General features: G+C 39.7%; 1 protein-coding gene across 3 annotated transcripts in view; it reads left to right on the forward strand.

Moving 5' to 3' along the window:
- The window catches only part of pcdh15a (protocadherin-related 15a), a 512,848-nt gene that overhangs the window by 319,747 nt on the left and 170,450 nt on the right, over positions 1 to 22,651 (forward strand). For all 3 annotated transcript variants that reach the window (XM_049481098.1, XM_049481100.1, XM_049481099.1), the window contains 3 exons: positions 6,153 to 6,302; positions 20,100 to 20,293; positions 20,517 to 20,649. In XM_049481098.1, the coding sequence (XP_049337055.1) occupies positions 6,153 to 6,302; positions 20,100 to 20,293; positions 20,517 to 20,649 (477 nt within the window). The remainder of the gene's footprint in view (positions 1 to 6,152; positions 6,303 to 20,099; positions 20,294 to 20,516; positions 20,650 to 22,651) is intronic.

A 22,651-nucleotide genomic window follows, 5' to 3' on the forward strand; every position in this document is an offset into this window, starting at 1 on the left:
ATCTAAATTGGTAAAGGTTTTTAGAAACTTGGTACTGTAATGCAAAACAAAACAAAATATCACAATACTTTGACATATAACAGTGTTTTATTACACCCCTAGTTAATTTTACCATTTTACAGTTTCACCACTGCACTGCAGTATTCGCTTTCATACTGCTTTCATCTCTCCCACCCCTATAACCCCAGTTCTATTGTGTATTGTCTCAATCTCTTCTTTTTACAGTACGAACCAGTGAGCCATTTAGTGAGGATAAGGCACACTAGGACGTGCTGCATTGTATGAATGTCACGCTCTCCTGTGAGATTTCTTCTTATTTGTTTCTGGAATGGCGACCAATAACTGTTTTTGTACTAATCTTCCCTCTACGGGGAGCGCTGGGGTGTTACTGTATCAATATTTCAGCACCTAACATCGCGCAGCAGCATGAGATCATTCGCCTGAAAGAACAAAACAAGTGATTTAGGAAGGAATGAGACGGTGGGTGTCCCTGCTGGTGCTCATTGCACGGCTGGCTGCTTAAGAGGGCTCTCGGCTGATCTCATCTAGCGAGCTGGGCTTTAGCTTCAAGCCCCTCTGATCTCCGCTGTAACATCGCTCGGCTCGGATCGTCGAAACGGACAGCCAGAGCAGGGGGAGAAGCACAGGACCTGGATCTTACTGTCTGAAGGAGGAAAAAAGTTCGTGATCTACAGCTCTGAAAAAAGAGAATTAAGAGACCACTTCAGTTTCTGAATCAGTTTCTCTGATTTTGCTATTTATAGGTATATGTTTGAGTAAAATTTACATCGTTGTTTTATTTTATAAACTACCGACAACATTTCTCCCAAATTCTAAATAAAAATGTTGTCATATAGAGCATTTATTTGCAAAAAAAAAAAGAGAAATGACTGAAACAACAAAAAAAGATGCAGAGCTTTCAGACCTCAAATAATGTAAAGAAAACAAGTTCAAATTCATAAAACATGTTTTAAGAGTCCAGAAATCAATATTTGGTAGTATAAACCTGGTTTTATTCAGAGTTTTCATGCATCTTGGCATGTTCTCCTCCACCAGTCTTACACACTGCTTTTGGATAACTTTTTATGCCACTCCTGCTGCAAAAATACAAGCAGTTCAGCTTGGTTTGATGTCTTGTGATCATTGTGATCAATCATCTTCCTCTTGATTATATACTAGATTTTTTTAATTTGGTAAAATCAAAGAAACTCATCATTTGTAAGTGGTCTCTTATTTTTTTTTCCAGAGCTGTATATCGCTATGAATGCTCTGAATTGTTAGGAATATGGGTACCACTTTAAAATAAGACTACTAAAGAGTTTATAAATGTTTACAATTAGTTTATTAATGGTTACTAATTAGGTTGTTAATGCCTTAAAATCATCAATATGCAGTTACAACACATGCATAGAAAGGACAACGTTATAGATGGCTGTGGGTTCAGTATTTGGCAAACAACAGGTCTACATACATTTCTATGTATGTGTTATAACTGATTATTAATGATTTTGAAGGCATTTATAACTTAATTAGTAACCATTAATAAACTAATTGTAAACCATTTATAAACCCTTTATAAAGGTAGTCTTATTTTAAGGTGGTACCGGAATATGTATGTGTGAAAGCTGGACTTTCCAGGACATTTTTTATATAATAATTTATTGATGTTGGGCGTTTGTCCTGTAATCATGAGCATTAGTGTCTTTGATGAGCTTAATGATGGGCAGCTTATCGACACTAAACAGAGAGGTATTATTGTGCTAGGCTGTGATTTAATTTATAAACAAATTATTTTTAAATCTAAAAAATTATAAAGCCCTCCGAAAAAAAAAAGAATTATATATTTAAAAAACAAACAACGACCGCAAATCAGCTGTAATTGAAATGATTGTGTTTCAGAGTGGAGAAGAACAATTATCTCTAATCATAGTGGAAGGAAATGGTGCACCCGTAATGAGCCCCTTTTCTGTTTGAATGATACTTGTGTTAAAACTGTTGAGTAACTGAAAACGCTGTATTATTTTTTCCCCTCATACCCGCTGTTAAGACCTGCTCGTTCAGACCATTAGCCCTTTCTTCTGCCTTTCTTCTGTTAGACTCCCAGTTAGTTTTCCCAGAAACCCAGGAAGCCCATGAAGTCAGCCCTCTTCTGAAACACCTCAGTGTACAGTAAATATTCTCTGTTTGGAAAACAAGAGGAATAATGGCCCACCCGTCTTGATCTGCGGCGTGTAGAAAGTGCGTTCCCTATCCTGAATCCTCTTTTCTCAGTTCCACTGGGAGCTTCTTTCTCTTCTCCTGCAGAGACATGTCAATACCAGCCAGCGTTGCCTCCAGCAGTACAGGAGAGCTTGTTTAGAATCTGTTTGCTTGGCTTTGTTTTGTTTGCCTCATTTCTTTCCTTCTTCATTCTTTTTCCATTTTCCTTTCCTTTCTACCTTTTCTCCTTCCTTCCTCTGACCACTTAAGGAGAGAATTGCCACATACAAATGATGAAGGCAATTTAGCGAAGAACTTATGGGCATAAACTCTCTCTTTTTTTGGTTGTGTGTTATCTGCAATCTGTTTTTACTCTCATTTAGTTTACGTTCACACTGCTGATCAAAGTGGTCCAATATTCAGTGGTCCGTGTTACAGTATATACGTGGGCTCCGAGCGGTCCAGTGGTCTAAAGCGCTGCCACCATGATCAGGAACTTGCTGGTTTGAATCCTGTTTATGTAGCTTGCCATCAGCTACCAGAGCCCTGAGAGAGCACAATTGGCCTTGCTCTCTCTGGGTGGGTAGATGGCACTCTCTCCCCACATCACTCCAAAGGGTGATGTCAATCAGCACGAGGCATCTGTGAGCTGATCTATCGGAACTGAGTCGCTGCGATTTCCTCCGAGAGGTGTTGGGGCATCACTAGTGATCCTAATGAGTGGGTTGGATAATTGGTCTTGTAAATGGGGAGAAAATGGGAAAAAATAGAAATGAAATATAAAAGAATACAGTATGTCTGTGATCTTTATCCCACATTTTCAGTTTCTGAATTAGTTTCTGTGATTTTGCTATGTATAGGTATATGTTTGAGCAAAATAAACAAATTATATATTTTTCTATAAACTACAGACAACATTTCTCCTAAATTCCAAATAAAAATATTGTAATTGAGAGCATTTATTTGCAGAAAATGAAAAAATGGCTGAAATGACAAAAAAAGATGCAGAACTTTCAGACCTCAAATAATACAAAGGAAAAGTTCATATTCATAAAGTTTTAAAAGTTCAATCAAAAATCAAAATTTGGTGGATTAACCCTGTTTTTAATCACAGTTATCATGCATCTTGGCATGTTCTCCTCCTTCAGTCTTACACACTGCTTTTGGATAACTTTATATTTTAAGTTCAGCTTGGTTTAATGGCTTTTTATCGTCGGTCTTTCTCTTGATTACATTCCAGAGGTTTTCAATTTGGTAAAATCAAAGAAACTCATAATTTTAAAGTTCTCTCTTAATTTTTTTTCTTATTTTAATTCCATTTAAAAGTTTATATTCCTCGATCCACAGCGTCATATGTGGACCCGAAATACATCATAGACGGTATTACCACACAATGCGGAACCACACAGTGCAGTGGGTGGTAATTATCATGACCGGTGGTGTTTGGCTAGAATTGTTTTTGTGAACAGATAAGCAGCTCTGTCAAGAATCACATTTTTAATGCAGGAGGCTACACATACTGCACTTTTTTTTTTTTTTGCAGGTCAGTGCATCATTTTTTTGCTCCTATGGGATCATGGCAAAAGTCATGGGACATGATACAAGTTCCTTTGTAGTGTCAGTGCAAATGTTAATCCATTTTTTGCGTACTGTATCTGAATAGTGCAGCAATCAAAAGCACGAATTCCCAACAGGTTAAAGCTTAAAGTGGGATATACAGTGATTTCGGGCCACCCACCGTGCGGAAGGCTTCCTCCCGCTGTCATTGACTTATAAGTGTACAGTTGTACGTGTTGAGCTCCTCACTGATGTCTCTGACAGTTCTGGTTAAAGGAGCGCAGCTGGGAAGCTCTTATAGTGGGAAATGATACCTTATGCAGGTCATATTCAAAGTTCAAAGCAGAATCTAACTTTCAAAGCTTTAGAGCAGACATCTGTCTCAAGCGCTCAGCAGGAGCCCATTATGAAACAGAACTGCTCCTCTCCAGCTATTCAGCCACACATTAGTTCCTCAGCTCCGCAGCCTCCACCTTGCTATAGGAACAGTGCAGCGGGAGTAAAGCCGCAGCCTCCGAGGTCAGTCCGAGTCGGTGTTAGTTAGCGATTTTTTTCTCAAAGAATGAAAATCACTCGCACAGAAACCTCATTATCTCAGGGGTCAAAAGATCACGCAGCATAGATGTGTGTATTCATAACACACTCGTAACACGCATCCGGCTCGCACAGAGAGCTCCGCGGCGCAGCGCTGAAGAAAAGCCAGCTGGCCGCATGCACCATACTGAGCTGCTGTAGGGCTCATGCTACACTGGAGCTGTCTCCTCTAACCAGAGCTCACTGGCATATTTCTGCATGCAAAGCTTTTGAGCTGTGATCCACTCTTACAGCTGGGAATCTCTGAGGAACATGCTTAGGAACATCCCTGACACTTCTGCTTCTGATGCTTTTACACAACAGGTTGAAATGGCCCAAATCTGATCAGTGTGTCCAATGTAAGAAAAAAAATGAATGTGAGATTTGCAGTTCTGATTTGTGCCACTTTTATATGTGGTATTGAAATATGATACATATCTAATTAGCAGCGATGCGACACTTTGGGGAGATATTTGGGAAGACACCTCTGGATGCACACTAAAAAAGTGTGTTCAACCTATTAACATGCCCTTAGCTATTTACAGTGAGCGGGAACATATTCTCAGTGATAAGCTCTCAGTGATAGCTTCTGTGATGCTTTCATTTTTTTGCTTGTGCTCGTAAGTTTAGGAGCCTGAACTCTTCAGACAAATGTTGGATATACAGGGGTTGGACAATGAAACTGAAACACCTGTCATTTTAGTGTGGGAGGTTTCATGGCTAAATTGGACCAGCCTGGTGGTCAATCTTAATTAATTGCACATTATTGCACCAGTAAGAGCAGAGTGTGAAGGTTCAATTAGCAGGGTAAGAGCACAGTTTTGCTCAAAATATTGCAATGCACACAACATTATGGGTGACATACCAGAGTTCAAAAGAGGACAAATTGTCGGTGCACGTCTTGCTGGCGCATCTGTGACCAAGACAGCAAGTTTGTGATATATCAAAAGCCACGGTATCCAGGGTAATGTCAGCATACCACCAAGAAGGAGGAACTACATTCAACAGGATTAACTGTGGAGAAAGCTGTCTGAACCAGGTGTTTTGGTTTTATTGCCCAACCCCTGTATATCAGCTGATACCTACCCAAATGTAATTTTACCATAGACACACCTATAATACACATTATTAATCATTATGACACTTTGCCACTTATGCCAATAGGTCAGAAATAAGTGAAAAGTCTAAGCTCTTACATATTCTATAAACTGTGCTATTTAAAAAAATTATTGGAAATGGTTTATAATAATTACCTAGCCAGTAGGGTGAGAAATAAAATATATCTTTTTTTTTTTAGGTTTAGAAAGAGAAGGTAATGAAGGACTGACCCCCAATCCAAGCACAAAGAGCATCTGCTTCTATATTTAGTCCACTTTTACCTGCTGTGCTAACATAGCTTTAGAATCTTCAGCTCCACTCCTGTGAATTGCCTCTGATTGAGGTGTAGCAGAAAAACAAGCAGGATTGGAAGATGATGGTCCAGCACATTCTTGTACAAGCTAAAGTGAGGCAATTTGGTAATGCATCAATCGGCGGCGGAGCGCGATTATATATTTTTGTATCGTGCAATTTTTGTATCCTCCAGTTGCTATGAACCATTTTATTCTCTGCTACACATAATCGCTGAGATTTCTCTGCTTCAATTGCTTCCTGTTAGCTCTCTAGTCATTTTCCTGCATGTATGGGTTTCGTGCGAAAGCCTGAAACAGATGTTAAGTATTAGTGCAGCGTTCACTTTCCAAGTACATGAGTCAAGTTCAGTGTAATCTCTTTGGAGTCTGTAAGGCAGTTGATTCACTTACCGTTTCCTGCTGCTTCTGCAGATGGTGGCCGCTGATGGCGTACAGCAGAGCACGCCGGTGACTGTTACCATTGTGGTTATCGACGCTAACGACAACGCGCCCACCTTCTCTCAGGTTTCCTACAATGTGGAGGTCTTCACCAATATGCTGCCTGGAGAGACTGTGATACAGGTAGGTGGTGCTTTCAGATGAGTCACATATGAACACCCTTCAAAGATTATTTTAATAAATGATGGGTGCTGAACTTTTTGTTTGGTACATGTTGCTGGAGTTTAAGCTCCAGTGGCTCTGACTTTGAGTTTTCATCCATGTTAGGTCCATGTTAAAGACTGGCAGGGCAGATTCATGTGGCTACACAAGCAGTAGTGCGAAAAAAGTACTAAGAGAATTTAAAATATATTAATAATTCAAATGGACAAGGTTACACAGTTTCTTAATAATGGTTAATCTACTGAAGCATCTAAATAGGTCAGTATACACACCTACATGGCACCTTTATACAGTGGCTTGCAATAGTATTCACACTCCCATTAACTTTTTTTTTTTTCACATTTTGTTACCCTACAACCACAAACTTACCCCAAAAGACCTGTAGCAGTAATTGCAACGAAAGGTGGCACTATTGCATATTATAAGTATTGCATACTTTTGCACATCACACTTTTCAGATTTTTTTTTTTTTATGAAAATTTTGAAAACCAAGTGAAATCATTTTTGTTTCACTTCACATTATGTGCTACTTACATTGTCTCACACATGTAGCAAAATGTGAAAAAGTTCACAGGGTACGAAAACTTTGCAAGCCACTATAAATGTTTACAAATCAACCTTCAAAAAGGGTTGTAGGCCAGTCCTTAGAGGATCGCTTTAGGGCACCTTATAGGAATGAAATGGAAAAACTAGCGAGCAACATATTGGCAAAATCCAACACACAAAGAATTGTTCAAAGAATTGTATTTATTTAATTTTTTAAACTTTCAAATAGACGATTTAGAGTTTCAAACATAAGGTCGAACATGTTCAGGAACTTGTGCTGATTGACATCATCCTTTGGAGTGATGTGAGAAGAGAGTACGCCATCTACCCACCCAGAGAGAGCAAGACTAATTGTGCTTTTTCGGGGCTCTGGCAGCTGATGGCGAGCTGCATGACCGGGATTCAAACCAGTGATCTCCTGATCGTAGTGGCAGCGCCTTAGTTCGCTGGAACACTTGGAGCCCCTGGATGTTTTATTTGTGTGTGAGGTTATAAGAAGAATATGATTTGGGTTGGTGTGTTTGTTGTAATGTAATTAAATGTGTGTTGTTTGTATAATGTGATGTGTATGATGTGTGTACTTGTAATAGAGCTGTTGTGGGACGCAAGATAAATTTGAGATAACTCCGACACTAAAAGTGTTTTGTGTTGTAAAAAAATAAAAAATAATAATAATAATAATAAATGAACCACATGCTTTAAAATGACATTTTCTGTAAAGTTGCCATTCTCAGAAAAAATCACAGCTATCTTACTATCACAGCTTTTATGTGATAGTAAAAATATGAATAATTTATTATTTTTGTTACCTTACGTGGCAGTGTAATGATCGTGACCAGCGACTTCTGGCTGAAATTGTCCATGTAGACAGACAAGAGACATCTACATTTAGCGCAGGAGGCACGATTACAAGTTCCTTTCTCATACCATGTAGCATGTAAAAGACTTCTTTTTTTGTTATAGATGTTTTGATCATTAGCCTATGTCAGATGTCTGAGAAAATACTAGGAAATGCTAGATAAAAAACAAAACAAAAATAAAAAATAGCAGACCACAGACCAAATAACACAAAATGAGAAATGGCTGAAATAACAAAAAAAGATGCAGAGCTTTTAGATCTCAAATAATGCAAAGAAAACAAGTTCATATTATATATTTTTTTAGATTTCAGAAATCAATATTTGGTGGAATAACCCTTGTTTTTAAACACAGTTTTCATGCATATTGGCATGTTCTCCTTCACCAGTCTTACACACTGCTTTTGGATAACTTTATGCCACTCCTGGGGCAAAAATTCAAGCAGTTCCACTTTGTTTGATGGCTTGTGATCATCCATCTTCCTTTTTCAATTTGGTAAAATCAAAGAAACTCATTTATCAATGTATCAATAATTTATAAGTGTGTTCAGTACTAAAGTGTTGCATTAGAGATTAGTCTCCTAATCTAACTACTAAATTATGCAAATCCTACACAGTGCGAAGTATCTGAACTAGATAAGCAGCACAAACGTAAGCAGCTGATGAAAGTAGTTGTTAGAATTAGAATGAAAAGCTATGCTGATGAGGAGAAATCTAAACAGCGTTGAGTAAAATGGGAGCTGTCCAGCTGAAGGTGAAGTTGTGCTCAGCCCTTGTGGAAGGCCGTGATGAGGAGCAGTTCTTAGCCTCTGCTCTGACACTTCACTCCGCTTAATGCAGAGGTTGACTATGAGCGGTATGCTTGAAGTTTCATCAGACTGATCAAAGGCAGACATGGTGCTCCTGCCATCGTACTTAGCATTTTAAAAGTTCCTCAACTTCCTCATATAGAGAAGTGTCTAGAACTTCTTCCTGCAAGCGAATAATCTGGCAGTTCCAAAAAAAAAAAAAGTTTATATGTAAAATTACAACTATGTCCCTCAAAAAACTGTTCGGAAATTAAATTATTAATAATTAAGAAAGAAGATAAATAACTCAATATATTATTTTTATTAATATTATTATTATTATTACTTTTAGCCGCCCAGCTTTTATCCACTAACATCTAAAACTTGACAGCAGATGCTATTTATAGCTGCTTAAAAAAGCTAATTTTGATTTATTATTTTGAAAAAGTAATATACAGGCTTGTATAGAGTATACAGCTATGGAAAAAAATATATATATATGCTATTATAGGTATATGTTTAAGTAAAAATAACATTATTATTTTGTTCTATGGACTACAGACAACATTTCTCCCAAATTCCAAATAAAAGTATTGTCATTTAGAGCATTTATTTGCAATAAGAATGAGAAATGGCTTAAATAACAAAAAAGATGCAAAACAAGTTCATATTCATAAAGTTTAAAGAGTTCAGAAATCAATATTTGGTGGAATAACCCTGGTTTTTAAATACAGTTTTCATGCATCTTGGCATGTTCTCCTCCACCAGTCTTACACACTGCTTTTGGATAACTTTATACCACTTCTTGTACAAAAAATCTAGCAGTTCAGCTTGGTTTGATGGCTTGTGGTCCATTTTTAGGTGGTCTCTTATTTTTTTTAAGAGAGCTGTATATTGCAAACATATAGGTTTGCTAATCTTTTAAACATCTCAGTGTTACTGCTGAACTGAGAAGAGTCCACCAACCAGAAATATCCAGCCAACAGCATCCTGGGGGAAGATACATCTTGTGAGCACCCATAAAAGACTAGAGGATGACCAACATAAACTGTTCAGCAACAGATTTCAGAGCTTCTGGCTCTAACTTTACTAATGTATCTACAAGGTGGAGCAGTTTGGTAGGGGTGTCTAATAGAGAGTGGACAGTGAGTGAACACAGTGTTTAAAAACTCCAGCAGCACTGCTGTGTCTGATCCACGTGTATTGTATCAGTAAAACACACACTACTAACACACCAACATCATGTTGACAGTGTCTCACTGCAGTGCTGCCAATGACCCACCACACAAATATCATCAGGGGTCCTGAGGCTAATGCAAAATATTCAGAGAAACTGATTACAGATTACAGTCATCATTAAATATAGAACTTTAAAGTGCTCTTTTATGGTCAGTTGAGCTGATAAGATGGACAGTGAGTGTAGAAACAGGGATGTTTTGTAGTGCTGATCTGATGACCTGTTGGATTAGAAATGAAAGGCAGTATCACTAGAGAAATATCAGCTTTAATCTCTGCTAAAAATCAAGCAGACTGGACCCTCCAGGAATGAGATCCGGCTCACGTGTTGATCAGACTGACGGCTGTACTCTGTGTGTGTGTGTGTGTGTGTGTGTGTGTGTGTACAATTACAAGCTGTCTTTTCAGAATCCTAACAGAAATAAATTCAGCTTAATGGTGATGATATGGATCAGTGGTGCTGGAGTCATGCAGGGTTGGAAACACAACTGGGACTGGGTGTAATTATGAGAATAGCGGTTGGAGGAGGTGTTCTCATATTAGTGAGACTTTAATTAATTAGCCCTAAGGTATGTTTACAACCCCTGCTGACTCAGCCTGGGCATGGAATTAGCATTAGCACAGCTTTTGCTTTTTTTTTTTTTTTGTAAGATGATGGAGTGCGGAAGTTAAGGGCTTACTTTAAAGCAGGATTATTTAAAAAGGGGAATTACAATTTTCTATTGTTCTCTTTAATTTATATTTGACTGTGTTGTTTTATGTTTGAGTATTTAACTGGGATAGGCTTTACTTCTTTTAAATCTCACATGATCTACATTTTAATAAAGCTGCATGCTGAACAGCTCCATGATATTATTATATTATTATGGTTACTTCTGTTCATGTAACTAAGCACATATTTTACTTTTACAATACTTTTCTGATGCAGTAATAGACAGAAAGCAGAAGCTGAGGAGGAACATTTAGGTTTTATAAAATCATTACAAAAAATGTTACAATTTCATTAAAAAAATGTTATAACATTGTGCATAATGTGCACTTAAATTCCTTTAATTTTCCCAAAAATCAACAGAAGTCTTATATATGAATTTTATCAGTCAGGTTGGAAAGAGCGGTAAAGCCACTCTGCTGAAGTTATACAGTGTTATACAGGAGTTTCAGTCAAGTTTTTCTCCATTAGCTGCTAACCGTGCTAAGCGCTAGCTCTTTTTCCGTTCAGTGGTGAGTATTATTGGCCTGTAGTGTGCTTCTAACCCTGGCTAGCACTGCTAGAGCAGTATTAACATTAACCGCTAACCATGACAAGCGCTAGCTCTTTCATTGTTTAGAGGGGAGTATATCAGACTGTAGTCTGTGTGTTTACTGTGTTAAAACAAGCTATGTGGGACGAACCGCTTGCAAATATCACCCTGGCTTACCTAAACACTCAGGGTTTCTCAGTGTAGCACTTTGGGGCAGCATTAGCTGCTAACTGTGCCTAGCGCTAGCGGTTAGCTGCTTATTATAATATTGTTGCACCCAGCTATAGTAGAAATCTGGAAATCTAAGCTTTCTGGAAATAAACAGAAGTGTTTTACTCACCCAAATACAAAGCCGTTTTTAGGAGAGAAATCTGTGTAGACTAACATCCAGGTTAGTTCTTGCTATTTTGTTGCTTATTGGTTGCTGGGTGGTTGGTATGGTATTGCTAGGCAGTTGCTATTGTTTCCCAGTATTTGCTGTGTTTTATTTTTTATTTTTTGCTGTGGAGTTACTAAGCTGAGCAATAGCATCCCAGGTGGTTGATGCAGTATATTGTCTCAGGTGGTTGTTCAGGTGTTGCTAAATGGTTGCTGTGGTACCTTATCTTGATAATTGGGTGTTACAGGTTTATTTCTATTTTTCTGTTGCTTTGCAATTCCAAGTGGTTGCTGCAGAATTGTTAAGTGGTTAAAATGGTGTTGCCAGTTGGCTCCTATATTATCCTAAGTGTTTAGGTGGTTGGTATGGTATTGATTTGCTGTGGAGTTGCTAAGTGGTTACTAAGTGGTTGCTATGTTGTTCCTAAGTGTTTGCAGTTTTATTTTTCTCGGAAAGCTGTTAAAAATGCTACAGTGTGGCAAGGTGATTGGTGTGAGCTTAGTTCCTAGACAGTTGCTATAGCATCCCTGGTGGTTGATGCAGTATATTGTCTTAGGTGGTTGTTTATGTGTTGATAAGTGGTTGCTGTGGTACCTCATCTTGATAATTGGGTGTTACAAGTTTATTTTTGTGTTTTTCTTCCTCAAATAGTTGCTATGTTGTTGCTAGGTGGTTGAGAAGTGATTGCTGTGCTATGTGGTATCCAAAGTTGTTGCTCTGGAGTTTCCATGTGGGTACTAAATTGTTGCTTTGATATTCCAAGTGGTTGCTACGGAATTAAGTTAAGTGGTTGTTTATGTGGTTGGTATGGTATTGCTAGGCAGTTGCTAATGTTTCCCAGTAGTTGCTGTGGTGTTGCTAAATGGTTACTAGGTGGTTGCCATGGTGTTCCTAAGTTCCTAAGTTGGTGTTTTTTTTCTTGAAAAGCTGTTAAAATTTGCTAAGCGGGAGGCTAAATACTGGGTTGATGTGGTGTTCATAGGTGTTCGAGATGGTGTCCTAATTTATTTGCTTTGGATTTCCAAAGCTGATACTAGTTGGCAAGGTCATTTTTGTGTGCTTAGTTACTTGACAGTTGCTATAGCATCCTAGGTGGTTGATGCAGTGTATTGTTTTAGGTGGTTGTTCAGGTGTTGATAAGTGGTTGCTGTGGTACCTCATCTTGATAATTGGGTGTTACAAGTATAGTTTTGTGTTTTTCTTCCTCAAATGGTTGCTATGTGGTATCCAAAGTTGTTTCTCTGGTGTTTCTATGTGGGTACTAAATTGTTGCTTTGGTATTCCAGTTGGTTGCTACAGAAGTGTTAAGTGGTTGAAATTGTTTTGCTGGTTGGCTTCCATACTATCTTAGGTGTTTAGGTGGTTGGTATGGTATTGCTAGGCAGTTGCTATTGTTTCCCAGTAGTTGCTGTGGTGTTGCTAAGTAGTTACTAGGTGGTAGGTGGTTGAGAAGTGATTGCTATGTTATGGTATCCAAAGTTAATGCTCTGTTTTTTTTTTTTACTTGGGTGTTAACTTTTTGCTTTGGTATTCCAATGGGTTGCTGCTGAGTTGTTAAGTGGTTAAAATGTGGATGCCAGTTGGCTCCTATACTATCCCAGGTGTTTAAGTGGTTGGTATGGTATTGCTAGGCAGTTGCTGTGGTTACTAGGTGGTTGGTGGTTGAGAAGTGATTGCTGTGCTATGTTGTATTCAAAATGGTTGCTTTGGTATTTCTACTTAGGTGCTAAATTAATGCTTTGGTAATCCAAGTGGTTGCTACAGAATTGTTAAGTGGTTGGAATGGTGTTGCCAGATGGCTCCTATACTATCCCATGTGGTTGGTATGGTATTTCTAGGCAGTTGCTGTGGTTTTCCAGTAGTTGCTATGGTGTTGCTAAGTAACACCATAGCAACCATAGTTACTAGATGGTATTAGGTGAAACAAAGTGAGTTTATTTCTATTATTGACACATTTGAAGGGTGCACCCCTTTTATTCTTTATCATAAAAAATTCTACATAAGAATATGATGCTACTCTGAAACTCTGGTATGGTATTGCTAGGCAGTTGCTATGGTTTCCCAGTAGTTGCTATGGTGTTGCTAAGTGGTTACTAGGTGGTTGCTGTGGTACCTTATGCTCACGATTGGGTGAAGAATCTAAAACTGTAAAAGTAGAAGAAAACAGAAGCAAAAGATAAATATATAAAGATAAACCATAATAAATAAGCCATATATTTAGCCATAGTTATCCCCCTTTTCTTCACACAGTATTGATTTTTTGCTTTTTTTTTTTTGCTTGATTTCTTGATTTCTAATATAACAAGTTGAGTTAGGTGTCATACAGCCATTTTTCTATTTGTACGCTGTGTTCCTTTAAGTGTCAAAGACCAATTGCAGATAATTTATGAGCAAAATAACAGCTGCTTAAACAGCAAACACACACAAAAACTCATTATACTTTTTAGAACTGTTTGTTCTTAGTTGATTTTTTTCTAATCATTAAAAAATAAAAAAAAAGTTTTAAAAGTTACTGAACTACTCTTACTCCAAGAGTTGTGGTGAACAGAAAGCACCATGTCACACTCGCTGGGGAAAACCAAGTGTACACACATTCGGAGGCTGAGTGAACTGCAGAGCTTTGTTCAAACATGAAAGTGAAGTGAAATATAACCTAGTCTGGCTCAACTCAGATCTCTAGTGTCCTCAGTTTCTCCAGCTCAGACAGAAACAGAGTGTCCATCCTCCACTGATATTCCTCTGCTGTCTCTGTGGAAAGAGCACTGTGTTCACATGCACACATTTTTTTTTTTTTTTCTTTTACAGTTTTAAAAGAATTAAGTTACACGTATATATATCGCCTTTCTAGAAACCCAAGAACACTTTACAATCACATTTTAGACACAACCATTTATACTCAGCTCTGATTAGTGGCAGCCAATAGCGCGCAGCGTACTCTCAACCGGAAACGACCATCCACCTGGAGGGCTGCATCAGGCAGGAACTGACCCAGCACAGACAAGACACGAGCTTCACCTAGTATACATGTTGCCATGGCAACAAGCATCACGTGAGTCATTAGGTATCAACTGATCATACAATATGCATGAATCATCTAAGAAACTCAGAAGAAAGTGTCCAGTCCCAGTGCTACTCAGACGTGAGATAAACTTTAGAAGGAACAATAAATCATTGGGAATTCAGACTGATATGTGTAACTTTTGGTCTTATATACAGAAGTAGGACTACGATGATCGGGAGATCACTGGTTCGAATCTCGTTTATGTAGCTTACCATCAGTTGCCGGAGCCCTGAGAGAGCACAAATGGCGTTGCTCTCTCTGGGTGGGTAGATAATACTTTATTTTTATATAGCGCTTTTCTAAAACCCAAAGACGCTTACAATTATTGGTACAAAGATACAGATATACAATACACAGACAATACAGGTACAACATTTACAGTGGAGCTCCAACTCAGCAGTACTATAGTATGTGAAATCAAACATAATGTTAAGCAGAAGAGAGACCATAAGCAAGAGAGAATAGATGAGTTTTAAGATTTGATTTAAATATGGGAAGAGTGGGAGATAGCTTAACTGCAGTTGGAAGAGAATTCCATAGTCGTTGGTATGGTAGGGAGCGATCCTGGATCCATAGGGAGCGATCCTGGAGAAAGCCCGATCACCGATACTACGACGATTGGATGACGGGACATTTAGAAGCCCAGCAGTAGAGGATCTGAGAGAGCGGGAAGGTTTGTAGGGATGAAGAAGGTCAGAGAGATAGGGAGGTGCCAGGTTATTTAAGGCTTTATAGGTAAGTAGGAGAATCTTAAAGTGAATCCGGTGTTTAACAGGAAGCCAGTGAAGATCTTGAAGAACAGGTGTGATGTGATCGTGAGTGCGAGTGTAGGTGAGCAACCGAGCAGCAGAGTTTTGAATCATTTGGAGTTTGTGGACAGAAGAAGAGGTAATGCCAGCCAATAGGGCGTTGCAGTAGTCTACCCTGCTGGAGATGAATGCGTGAATGAGGAGCTCAGCAGCTGATTGAGAGAGGGACCGTCTAATCTTAGCTATGTTACGCAGATGGAAGAAGGCTGTTTTTACGACAGTGCTTACATGTGCTGTGAATGAAAGAGTGGAGTCGAGGACGACACCCAAATTTCGAACCAGTGCAGATGGTGAGAGCTGTATGTCACCAATTTTGAGGGAGAGAGGGGGAGTGTGGTTAAGGACCGACTTAGTGCCAATCAGTATGAGTTCAGTCTTATTGTCATTTAGCATGAGGAATTTTGCTTCATCCAGCTTTTGATCTCAGTTAGACAGCTTTCTATATGTGCAGTGGGTGGATTATTGATTGAACTGGTATTGATGTAAATTTGGGTATCGTCCGCATAGCAGTGGAAATTAATGTTGAAGTGACGCAATATACGTCCAAGGGGAAGTATATATATGATGAAGAGAAGAGGTCCAAGGACTGATCCTTGAGGAACCCCTTGTGTAATCACAGAGGTAGAGGAGGAATAGCCACAGAGTGTGATGTACTGTTTTCTGTTAGTTAGGTAGGATGAAAACCAATCCAGCGCAGTGCCAACAATGCCAAGTTCATGCAGCCGTGACAAGAGGATGGAATGGTTGATTGTGTCAAATGCTGCACTTAGGTCCAAGAGCAAAAGGATGCTGAGAGACCCAGCATCAGCAGCTACCAACAGATCATTCACGACCTTCACTAAAGCTGTTTCAGTACTGTGAAATGGTCGGAACCCAGATTGAAAAGGTTCAAAGAGACTGTTGGTTTCGAGATACTCTTTCAGTTGGCTGGCTACAGTTCTCTCAAGAATCTTAGACAGAAAGGGGAGATTGGAGATAGGACGGTAATTGTTAAGGTCCGAAGGTTCAAGACCAGGTTTTTTAAGTATGGGTTTAACTGCAGCAATTTTGTAAACAGATGGGACCTGTCCAAGGAGGAGTGACTGATTAATAAGAAGGGTGAGATGGGGAAGAAGTGAGGGTAGGGAGGCTTTAGATAGGTTGGTAGGAAGTGGATCAAGGGCACATGTTGTAGTCTTGGAGGACCTAACAATGTTAGAGATGTAAGATGAGTCGACACAGTTAAAAGCACTCAGGGAGGAAAAAGATAGGCTGGACAGAGAGGGGCGGTTGGTATAAGAGTGATGGGAAAAGGGTTCAGAGGAATCTGAGATCAGAGATCTGTGTATATTTGCTATTTTTGAATTAAATGAGTGTAAAAAAAGCATTGCAGAGTGTTGTAGAGGGAACAAGGGTGTTGTCGGGGGCTTTAAAGAGTTTTGTAATTGTTGAAAAGAGGTACCGCTGATTAGTACTATGCTGATTGTTTATGAGATTGGAGAAATAGCTTGTTTTAGCATCCTGAAGAGCATCTCTATAGGCAGACAAATGCTGCTTATATGCATCTGCATGAACAGTAAGTCTGGACTTTTTATATAGCCGCTCAAGCTGGCGTCCAGCCTGCTTCATGGTACGAAGATCAGCAGTGTACCAGGGGGAGGACGTAGCGAAGGTCACTGTTTTTGTTTTCAGAGGGGCTAATGTTTCCAGTGATTCAGAGAGAGCAGTGTTTAGCATTATTGCATGTGCTTCAGGAGATGAGGGAGCCAAGGTAACAGGAAAGATAAGAGAAAGAGATTGGTTAAGAAGAAGAGGATCAATAGATTGAGTCTTGCGGAAAGAAATATGTTTTGTGGTAGAGCGGTGGGAAAAGGCCATCGGAGCTGTAAACAGGATAAGTTTATGATCAGAAAGTGGAAACAGTAAAGAATGAAGGTTGATAATAGGCAGGGAATTTGAACAGACTAAGTCAAGGGTGTGGCCTTTATCATGTGTGGGAAAATGTACATGTTGAGTAAATTGGAAGCACTCAAGAACAGACAGAAACTCAGCAGCAGTTTTGCAGTCATGAGTGTTGACGTGAATATTAAAGTCACCGACCAGCAACAAGTGGTGGGAGACTGTACAGGCCAATGTAAGCAGCTCAGACAACTCAAGCAGAAATGTTGGATTAGGTTTAGGTGGACGATAGAGTAAGATCACAGTGGTTGAGCCTGATAGTTTAACAGCAAGATATTCGAAAGAGGTAGGAGACATAATGCTCACTTCAAAAATGTTAATTTTGTTATTAAAGATAACCGCTAGACCACCTCCCCTGCCCGAGGAACGGGGTTTAGATATGTACTTGAAGTTAGATGGGGTAGCCTGATTCAAAGCATAGAAGTCACCGACTTGCTGCCAAGTTTCTGTTATGAAAAGGATGTCAATAGAGTGGTCTAGAATGAACTCACTGAGTACTGCTGCTTTGTTAGATATTGACCGAACATTAAGTAATGCGAGAACATTCACAGAGTTAGCAGGAGGAAAAGAAAGCAAATTATTGTGATTAGCAAAACGAGACTCAGTTGATTGTATGGGGCGGAGTGTAGTCCAGAATGAACAGATATTTGTCCCAGCCGAGTAATGGATAGTTCTATTATAATGCCGCCTTGAGCCCCGATGGACATACCGACGGTGGGATAGTATGCCAGCTTTGCTGGCAGACACAGCAACACATTTGGATAGGCGACAGTAGTTACTGAGTTTGCACAATTCACTGGCTGTATAGGACAAGGACTGTGGGCCATAATAACAGTTTGGAAAACGGGCACTTAGCAGCAGAGCCAAGGTGATGAACGGCAGCATTGCTGAGTGTATGTAAATAGCAACTTACTCAAGTCACTCACTGGCCGGCGTGCGCCGCGGAAAGGTCGTGATGGAGCAGCCGCACTCAATCACTTAATGGGCCAGCGTGTGCCGCAGAAGAGTCGTGGTACAGCACCCGGGCACAGTGGTTCTCTGGGCCGGCGTGCGCTGCGGGGAGATCGTGGTAGAGCAGCCGCGCTCAGTCGCGCGCTGGGCCGACGTGCGCCGCGGGGAGATCGTGGTGGAGCAGCCGCGGTCAGTCGCTCGCTGGGCCGGCGTGCGTCGCGGGGAGATCGTGGTGGAGCAGCCGCGCTCAGTCGCTCGCTGGGCCGGCGTGCGCGGCAGGGGAGGTCGCGGTGGCGTGTAGAGCAGAGACTCCGGAGTAAAACAAACTAGGGAAAGACACAGGACGCGGGGAGAAGCGGCAGTCCAACAGACGGACGCCAGCGTGCTCTCACCCGTCAGAACGAGTTACTCTATACACAGAACTATGAACTGAGTAGATGGCACTCTCTCTCCATATCACTCTAAAGGATGATTTGAATCAGCACAAGACGTCTGTGAGCTGATGTATCAGAACCGAGTCGCAGCGCTTTCCTCCGAGCGAGCCGGTCACTCAGTAATGCTGCAACAGCAGCAGTTTGAAAAGAGGTGGTGGCTGACTTCACATGAATCGGAGAAGATGAAATCACAGACTGATACAATGCCTTTGTTTAAAAACAGCTTTAGTTTTAATTTATGTTTTGTGTGTTTAGAATTGTCGTTTTGATTTGTTTTAATTGGGATAAAATGGTCATAAAAGACAATAATATAATCTATTGCAATTATTTCTTGGACAGTAAATTGTCTAAAGCAAAGTCTAAAGTAATTGTGACAGACCTAGGTACCAGTCCCTCCCGCTTCAGGAGAGATATCTAATTATTTAAAGGATTGATTACCTACCTTATAGTCAGTTAGACATTGTGTTGTAATCAGAAAGGCCTAAGTCTTACATTTTTTTTCAGTTAAAGACTAAAAACAAATGTCTTCTATTGCAACTAAGCTATTAAACAGAATTATTATTAATGCCTTTTAAACTATTATAGCCTTTTAAAAAATTGATGCTACTATTTAAGGTACCACTTTAAAATAAGACTACCTTTATAAAGGGTTTATAAATGGTTTACAATTAGTTTATTTATGGTTACTAATTAGGTTGTAAATGCCTTAAAAATTTTTAATAATCAGTTATAACACATATACGTAGATAGGGCAACAATATAGATGGCCGTGGGTTCACTATTTGACAAACAACAGGTCATTGTTGCCCTTTCTACGTATGTGTTATAACTGATTATTAATGATTTTAAGGCATTTATAACCTAATTAGTAAACAATAATAAACTAATTGTAAACCATTTATAAACCCTTTATAAAGGTAGTCTTATTTTAAAGTGGTGCCCTATTTTATTTACTTTAGGCTGAGGAATACAAATGATGGTCATGATTCATACTGTTTATTAGAGGTGGGCATTATTATATCGTATACAATATATCGTGACACAGAAATATCATGATACTAAAAATCCATATCGTGATAATAGGGCTGTTCTGTCTTAAAAGTAGTCCATTATTTACTGTGAAGCTTTAGGTGTATTTATTGTATAATTGTTTTAGTTTGCAGTTTATATGCATGCACTTAATATTCTGCAATATTATTTGCTGCATTATATTATTTGCTGCATTATATTATTTTATGCTATATTATTTATTTTGCCACATTATGATTATACTGTTATACTATTATACTATATTCCTGAAATTAATAAATTATTTTAGTTTTCCTATATCGCCAAGTATATCGTTATCGCAAAAATACCCTGAAATATCGTGATATTATTTTAGAGCCATATCTCCCACCCCTACTGTTTATAAAACTATCAACTGTTTGAGGATTGTATTGTTGTCTTTTTGCCTTATACTATCCTTTATACATTTACCTAAATCCTTTTCTCTCTTTCTCTCTTTCTTTCTGTCAGCTGACTGCTCAGGATGCAGACGATGGTCTGAACGGTTTGGTCACGTACGCCATCCTAGCGGGCGACCACGGAGATTTCGTCATCAGTAACCGTACGGGCCGCATCACCATAGCCCCGGGGGTCACTCTGATCGTGGGCCGCTCCTACGCCCTCACTGTCAGAGCAGCAGATAATGCCCCCGAGGCAGAGAGGAGGTGAGACTCTCGCTCCGCGTTCTCTTTTCCTGAAGTTAATTGAACATTTGTTTATATTCTCCTTATACAGTTCATCTCCCGGGCTGATTGATTTTACACTCTGCAGTTCATTAAGCTGTTTATATTAATCTTTCATAATTGCTCTTCGGTTCTATAATTTAATTCCGTTTTATTCCTCGCAGTCGAGTAAATTCCTTTCTTCCTCTGCGCTTTCTCCCTGCAGGAGTTCCATAACTACAGTTTATATCGAGGTTCTGCCTCCTAATAACCAGAGCCCCCCACGCTTCCCCCTGCAAACCTACAACCTGGAGATCAGCGAGGCCATGAGGATAGGAGCCATTCTCCTCAACCTGCAGGTCAGACGCCTCAGAAAAAGCACAATAAAAAGAAGATTAATGTTTATTTAAATGTAGTGAAATGAAATGTTTTGTCTGGTGAGCTTTATTTAACTTAATTATGTTTACAACTGTTCCAGCATTTCAGACAAAACAATGGGAAACTGTTAAACATTGTTAACAGAAGCAATGTAGGGCTTGTAATGAGGTATAAATACTAAATACCAAGTCATTTTACTTTAGCTTTATTTGAGCAAGTCAGAGTCCCACCATGGCCCAGCCTCACGGCTGTCCAGCTTCTTCAGCCTCTGCTGGCCAGACTCACAGTCAGACTCCCTCTGAAACTCTAACTAGAGGTCTGCGCGGGACTGCTTTTTTAAATTCCCTCCCGCGTGTTTTTGTCCCGTTACCGCCAGCTCCCGCAAAAATCGTTTTTTTTAATCCCACGCCCACCCGCCTCATACACATTTCCGCCGCTCCCGTCCCGCGGTCCTTATAGGAATTGAATGAATTACGTTTAGTGCTTCAAATTTACTTATGTATTTATTAAAACAGCAATTCGGTGCTGAATAGTACTGTCACGTTTCTTACCACAGTCCAAACACATGCCGTCAGGTGAATGGAGATGCTGAAAATCTCAACATCGGTGTCTGTGTGTGTGTGTGCTTGTGTGCGTGGGGGTGTCGGTCCATCCTACACTTTTTTCTTGCATGGGAATCATTGCGTGATTATCACAATTTTCTTAATTTAAGCAATAGAACACGAGAGGGAGTGTGTTATCACGAATAAAGAAAATAAATCCAAAAACTTTAAGAAATTAAGAATGAATATGCTTTAATATGGACTGTGCCTTCCGCCAAAAAGTAGTTCCACCACAACTGTAACAGAACTGAAACTAAACTACAAACCGGTGTATGGTTTATAGAGACTAACACCACGAAAGTTAGCTTGAAAGCAAAATTGGGAATAAGTGAAGATGGTAACGTTAGGAGCGTGAAATAACACTAATACTCTCCTCTCCTGCTCTGTGGAGTCGTCTTCAGGTGAACGCTGCGCATTTTTGAGCATTTCTGCTTGTTTTGCTGGGTGGTGTTGGTTTTAGCTAGCCGGCTGGACTGTGGTTAGGTTAGCGTAGCTTGCTTTAGCTGGTTAGCATTCTGGCTGTCAGACGGCATTAGCCGAGCGATTTTCTTTCCCTTTTTTTCACAAAAGACGAGCCAGCGCTGCGGGCGAGCGTGCCGTGGTTGAGCGCTAGCCTGTGCTAAGCTAATGCTGCCGCTGATGCTGTTGATGATTCTAAGCTGTCCTGTGTGTATACGCCGTTACTCGGCAACGCGTCAGCGGAGCGATACAGGTTTAGTGTGAGAAGGCCGTGATGTTATCACAAATATCATCACGGCTAGAACACTTCTCAACCAATCAGATTGTGAGGTTGGAACTAACTGTTGTATAATATTTATTCATTTGCAGGAGCGGGACTACATGTTAATGTGATCCCGCTCCCGCCAATAACAATTCAGTTCTGTTCCGCACCGCAAGATATTCTGACGGGTCCCGCGAGTGCAGACCTGTAACTCCAACCCCTGAACTACAGAGTATATAGTCTTTGGCAGGGGGGAGGAGTAGGACATATGTGTTTACGATCAACAATGTATAGTGTCAGCATGTATAACTCAGCACTAAAAACAAGTGTCCTCCCCTGTTAAGGAGTTTGACCTTTAAACCTTCAAGAAAGGTTATCTTATTATCTTATCTCCAAAGCAGCACTCTCACAGGAAATGCTTAGACTGGTAACCTGATAATGTAATGTAAAAATTATATTCTACAGGGTTATGGTCTGGACTAAAAAAATGATGTCTCATCTTTATTGGAATAACCTGATCTATATTCAGTATATTCAGGTAGTGAATAGTGACCTCGTTCTTTCAGCATAAACTGTTGCTGAACCTAGACCTGACCAACTGCAGCATTAACCCCACATCATTTACTTAGTTAAGTCCAGGTGATTCTGCATGTGTTCTTG

The sequence above is a fragment of the Astyanax mexicanus genome, chromosome 7 (genome assembly GCF_023375975.1).
Source record: "Astyanax mexicanus isolate ESR-SI-001 chromosome 7, AstMex3_surface, whole genome shotgun sequence".
Lineage (NCBI taxonomy): Eukaryota > Metazoa > Chordata > Actinopteri > Characiformes > Acestrorhamphidae > Astyanax > Astyanax mexicanus.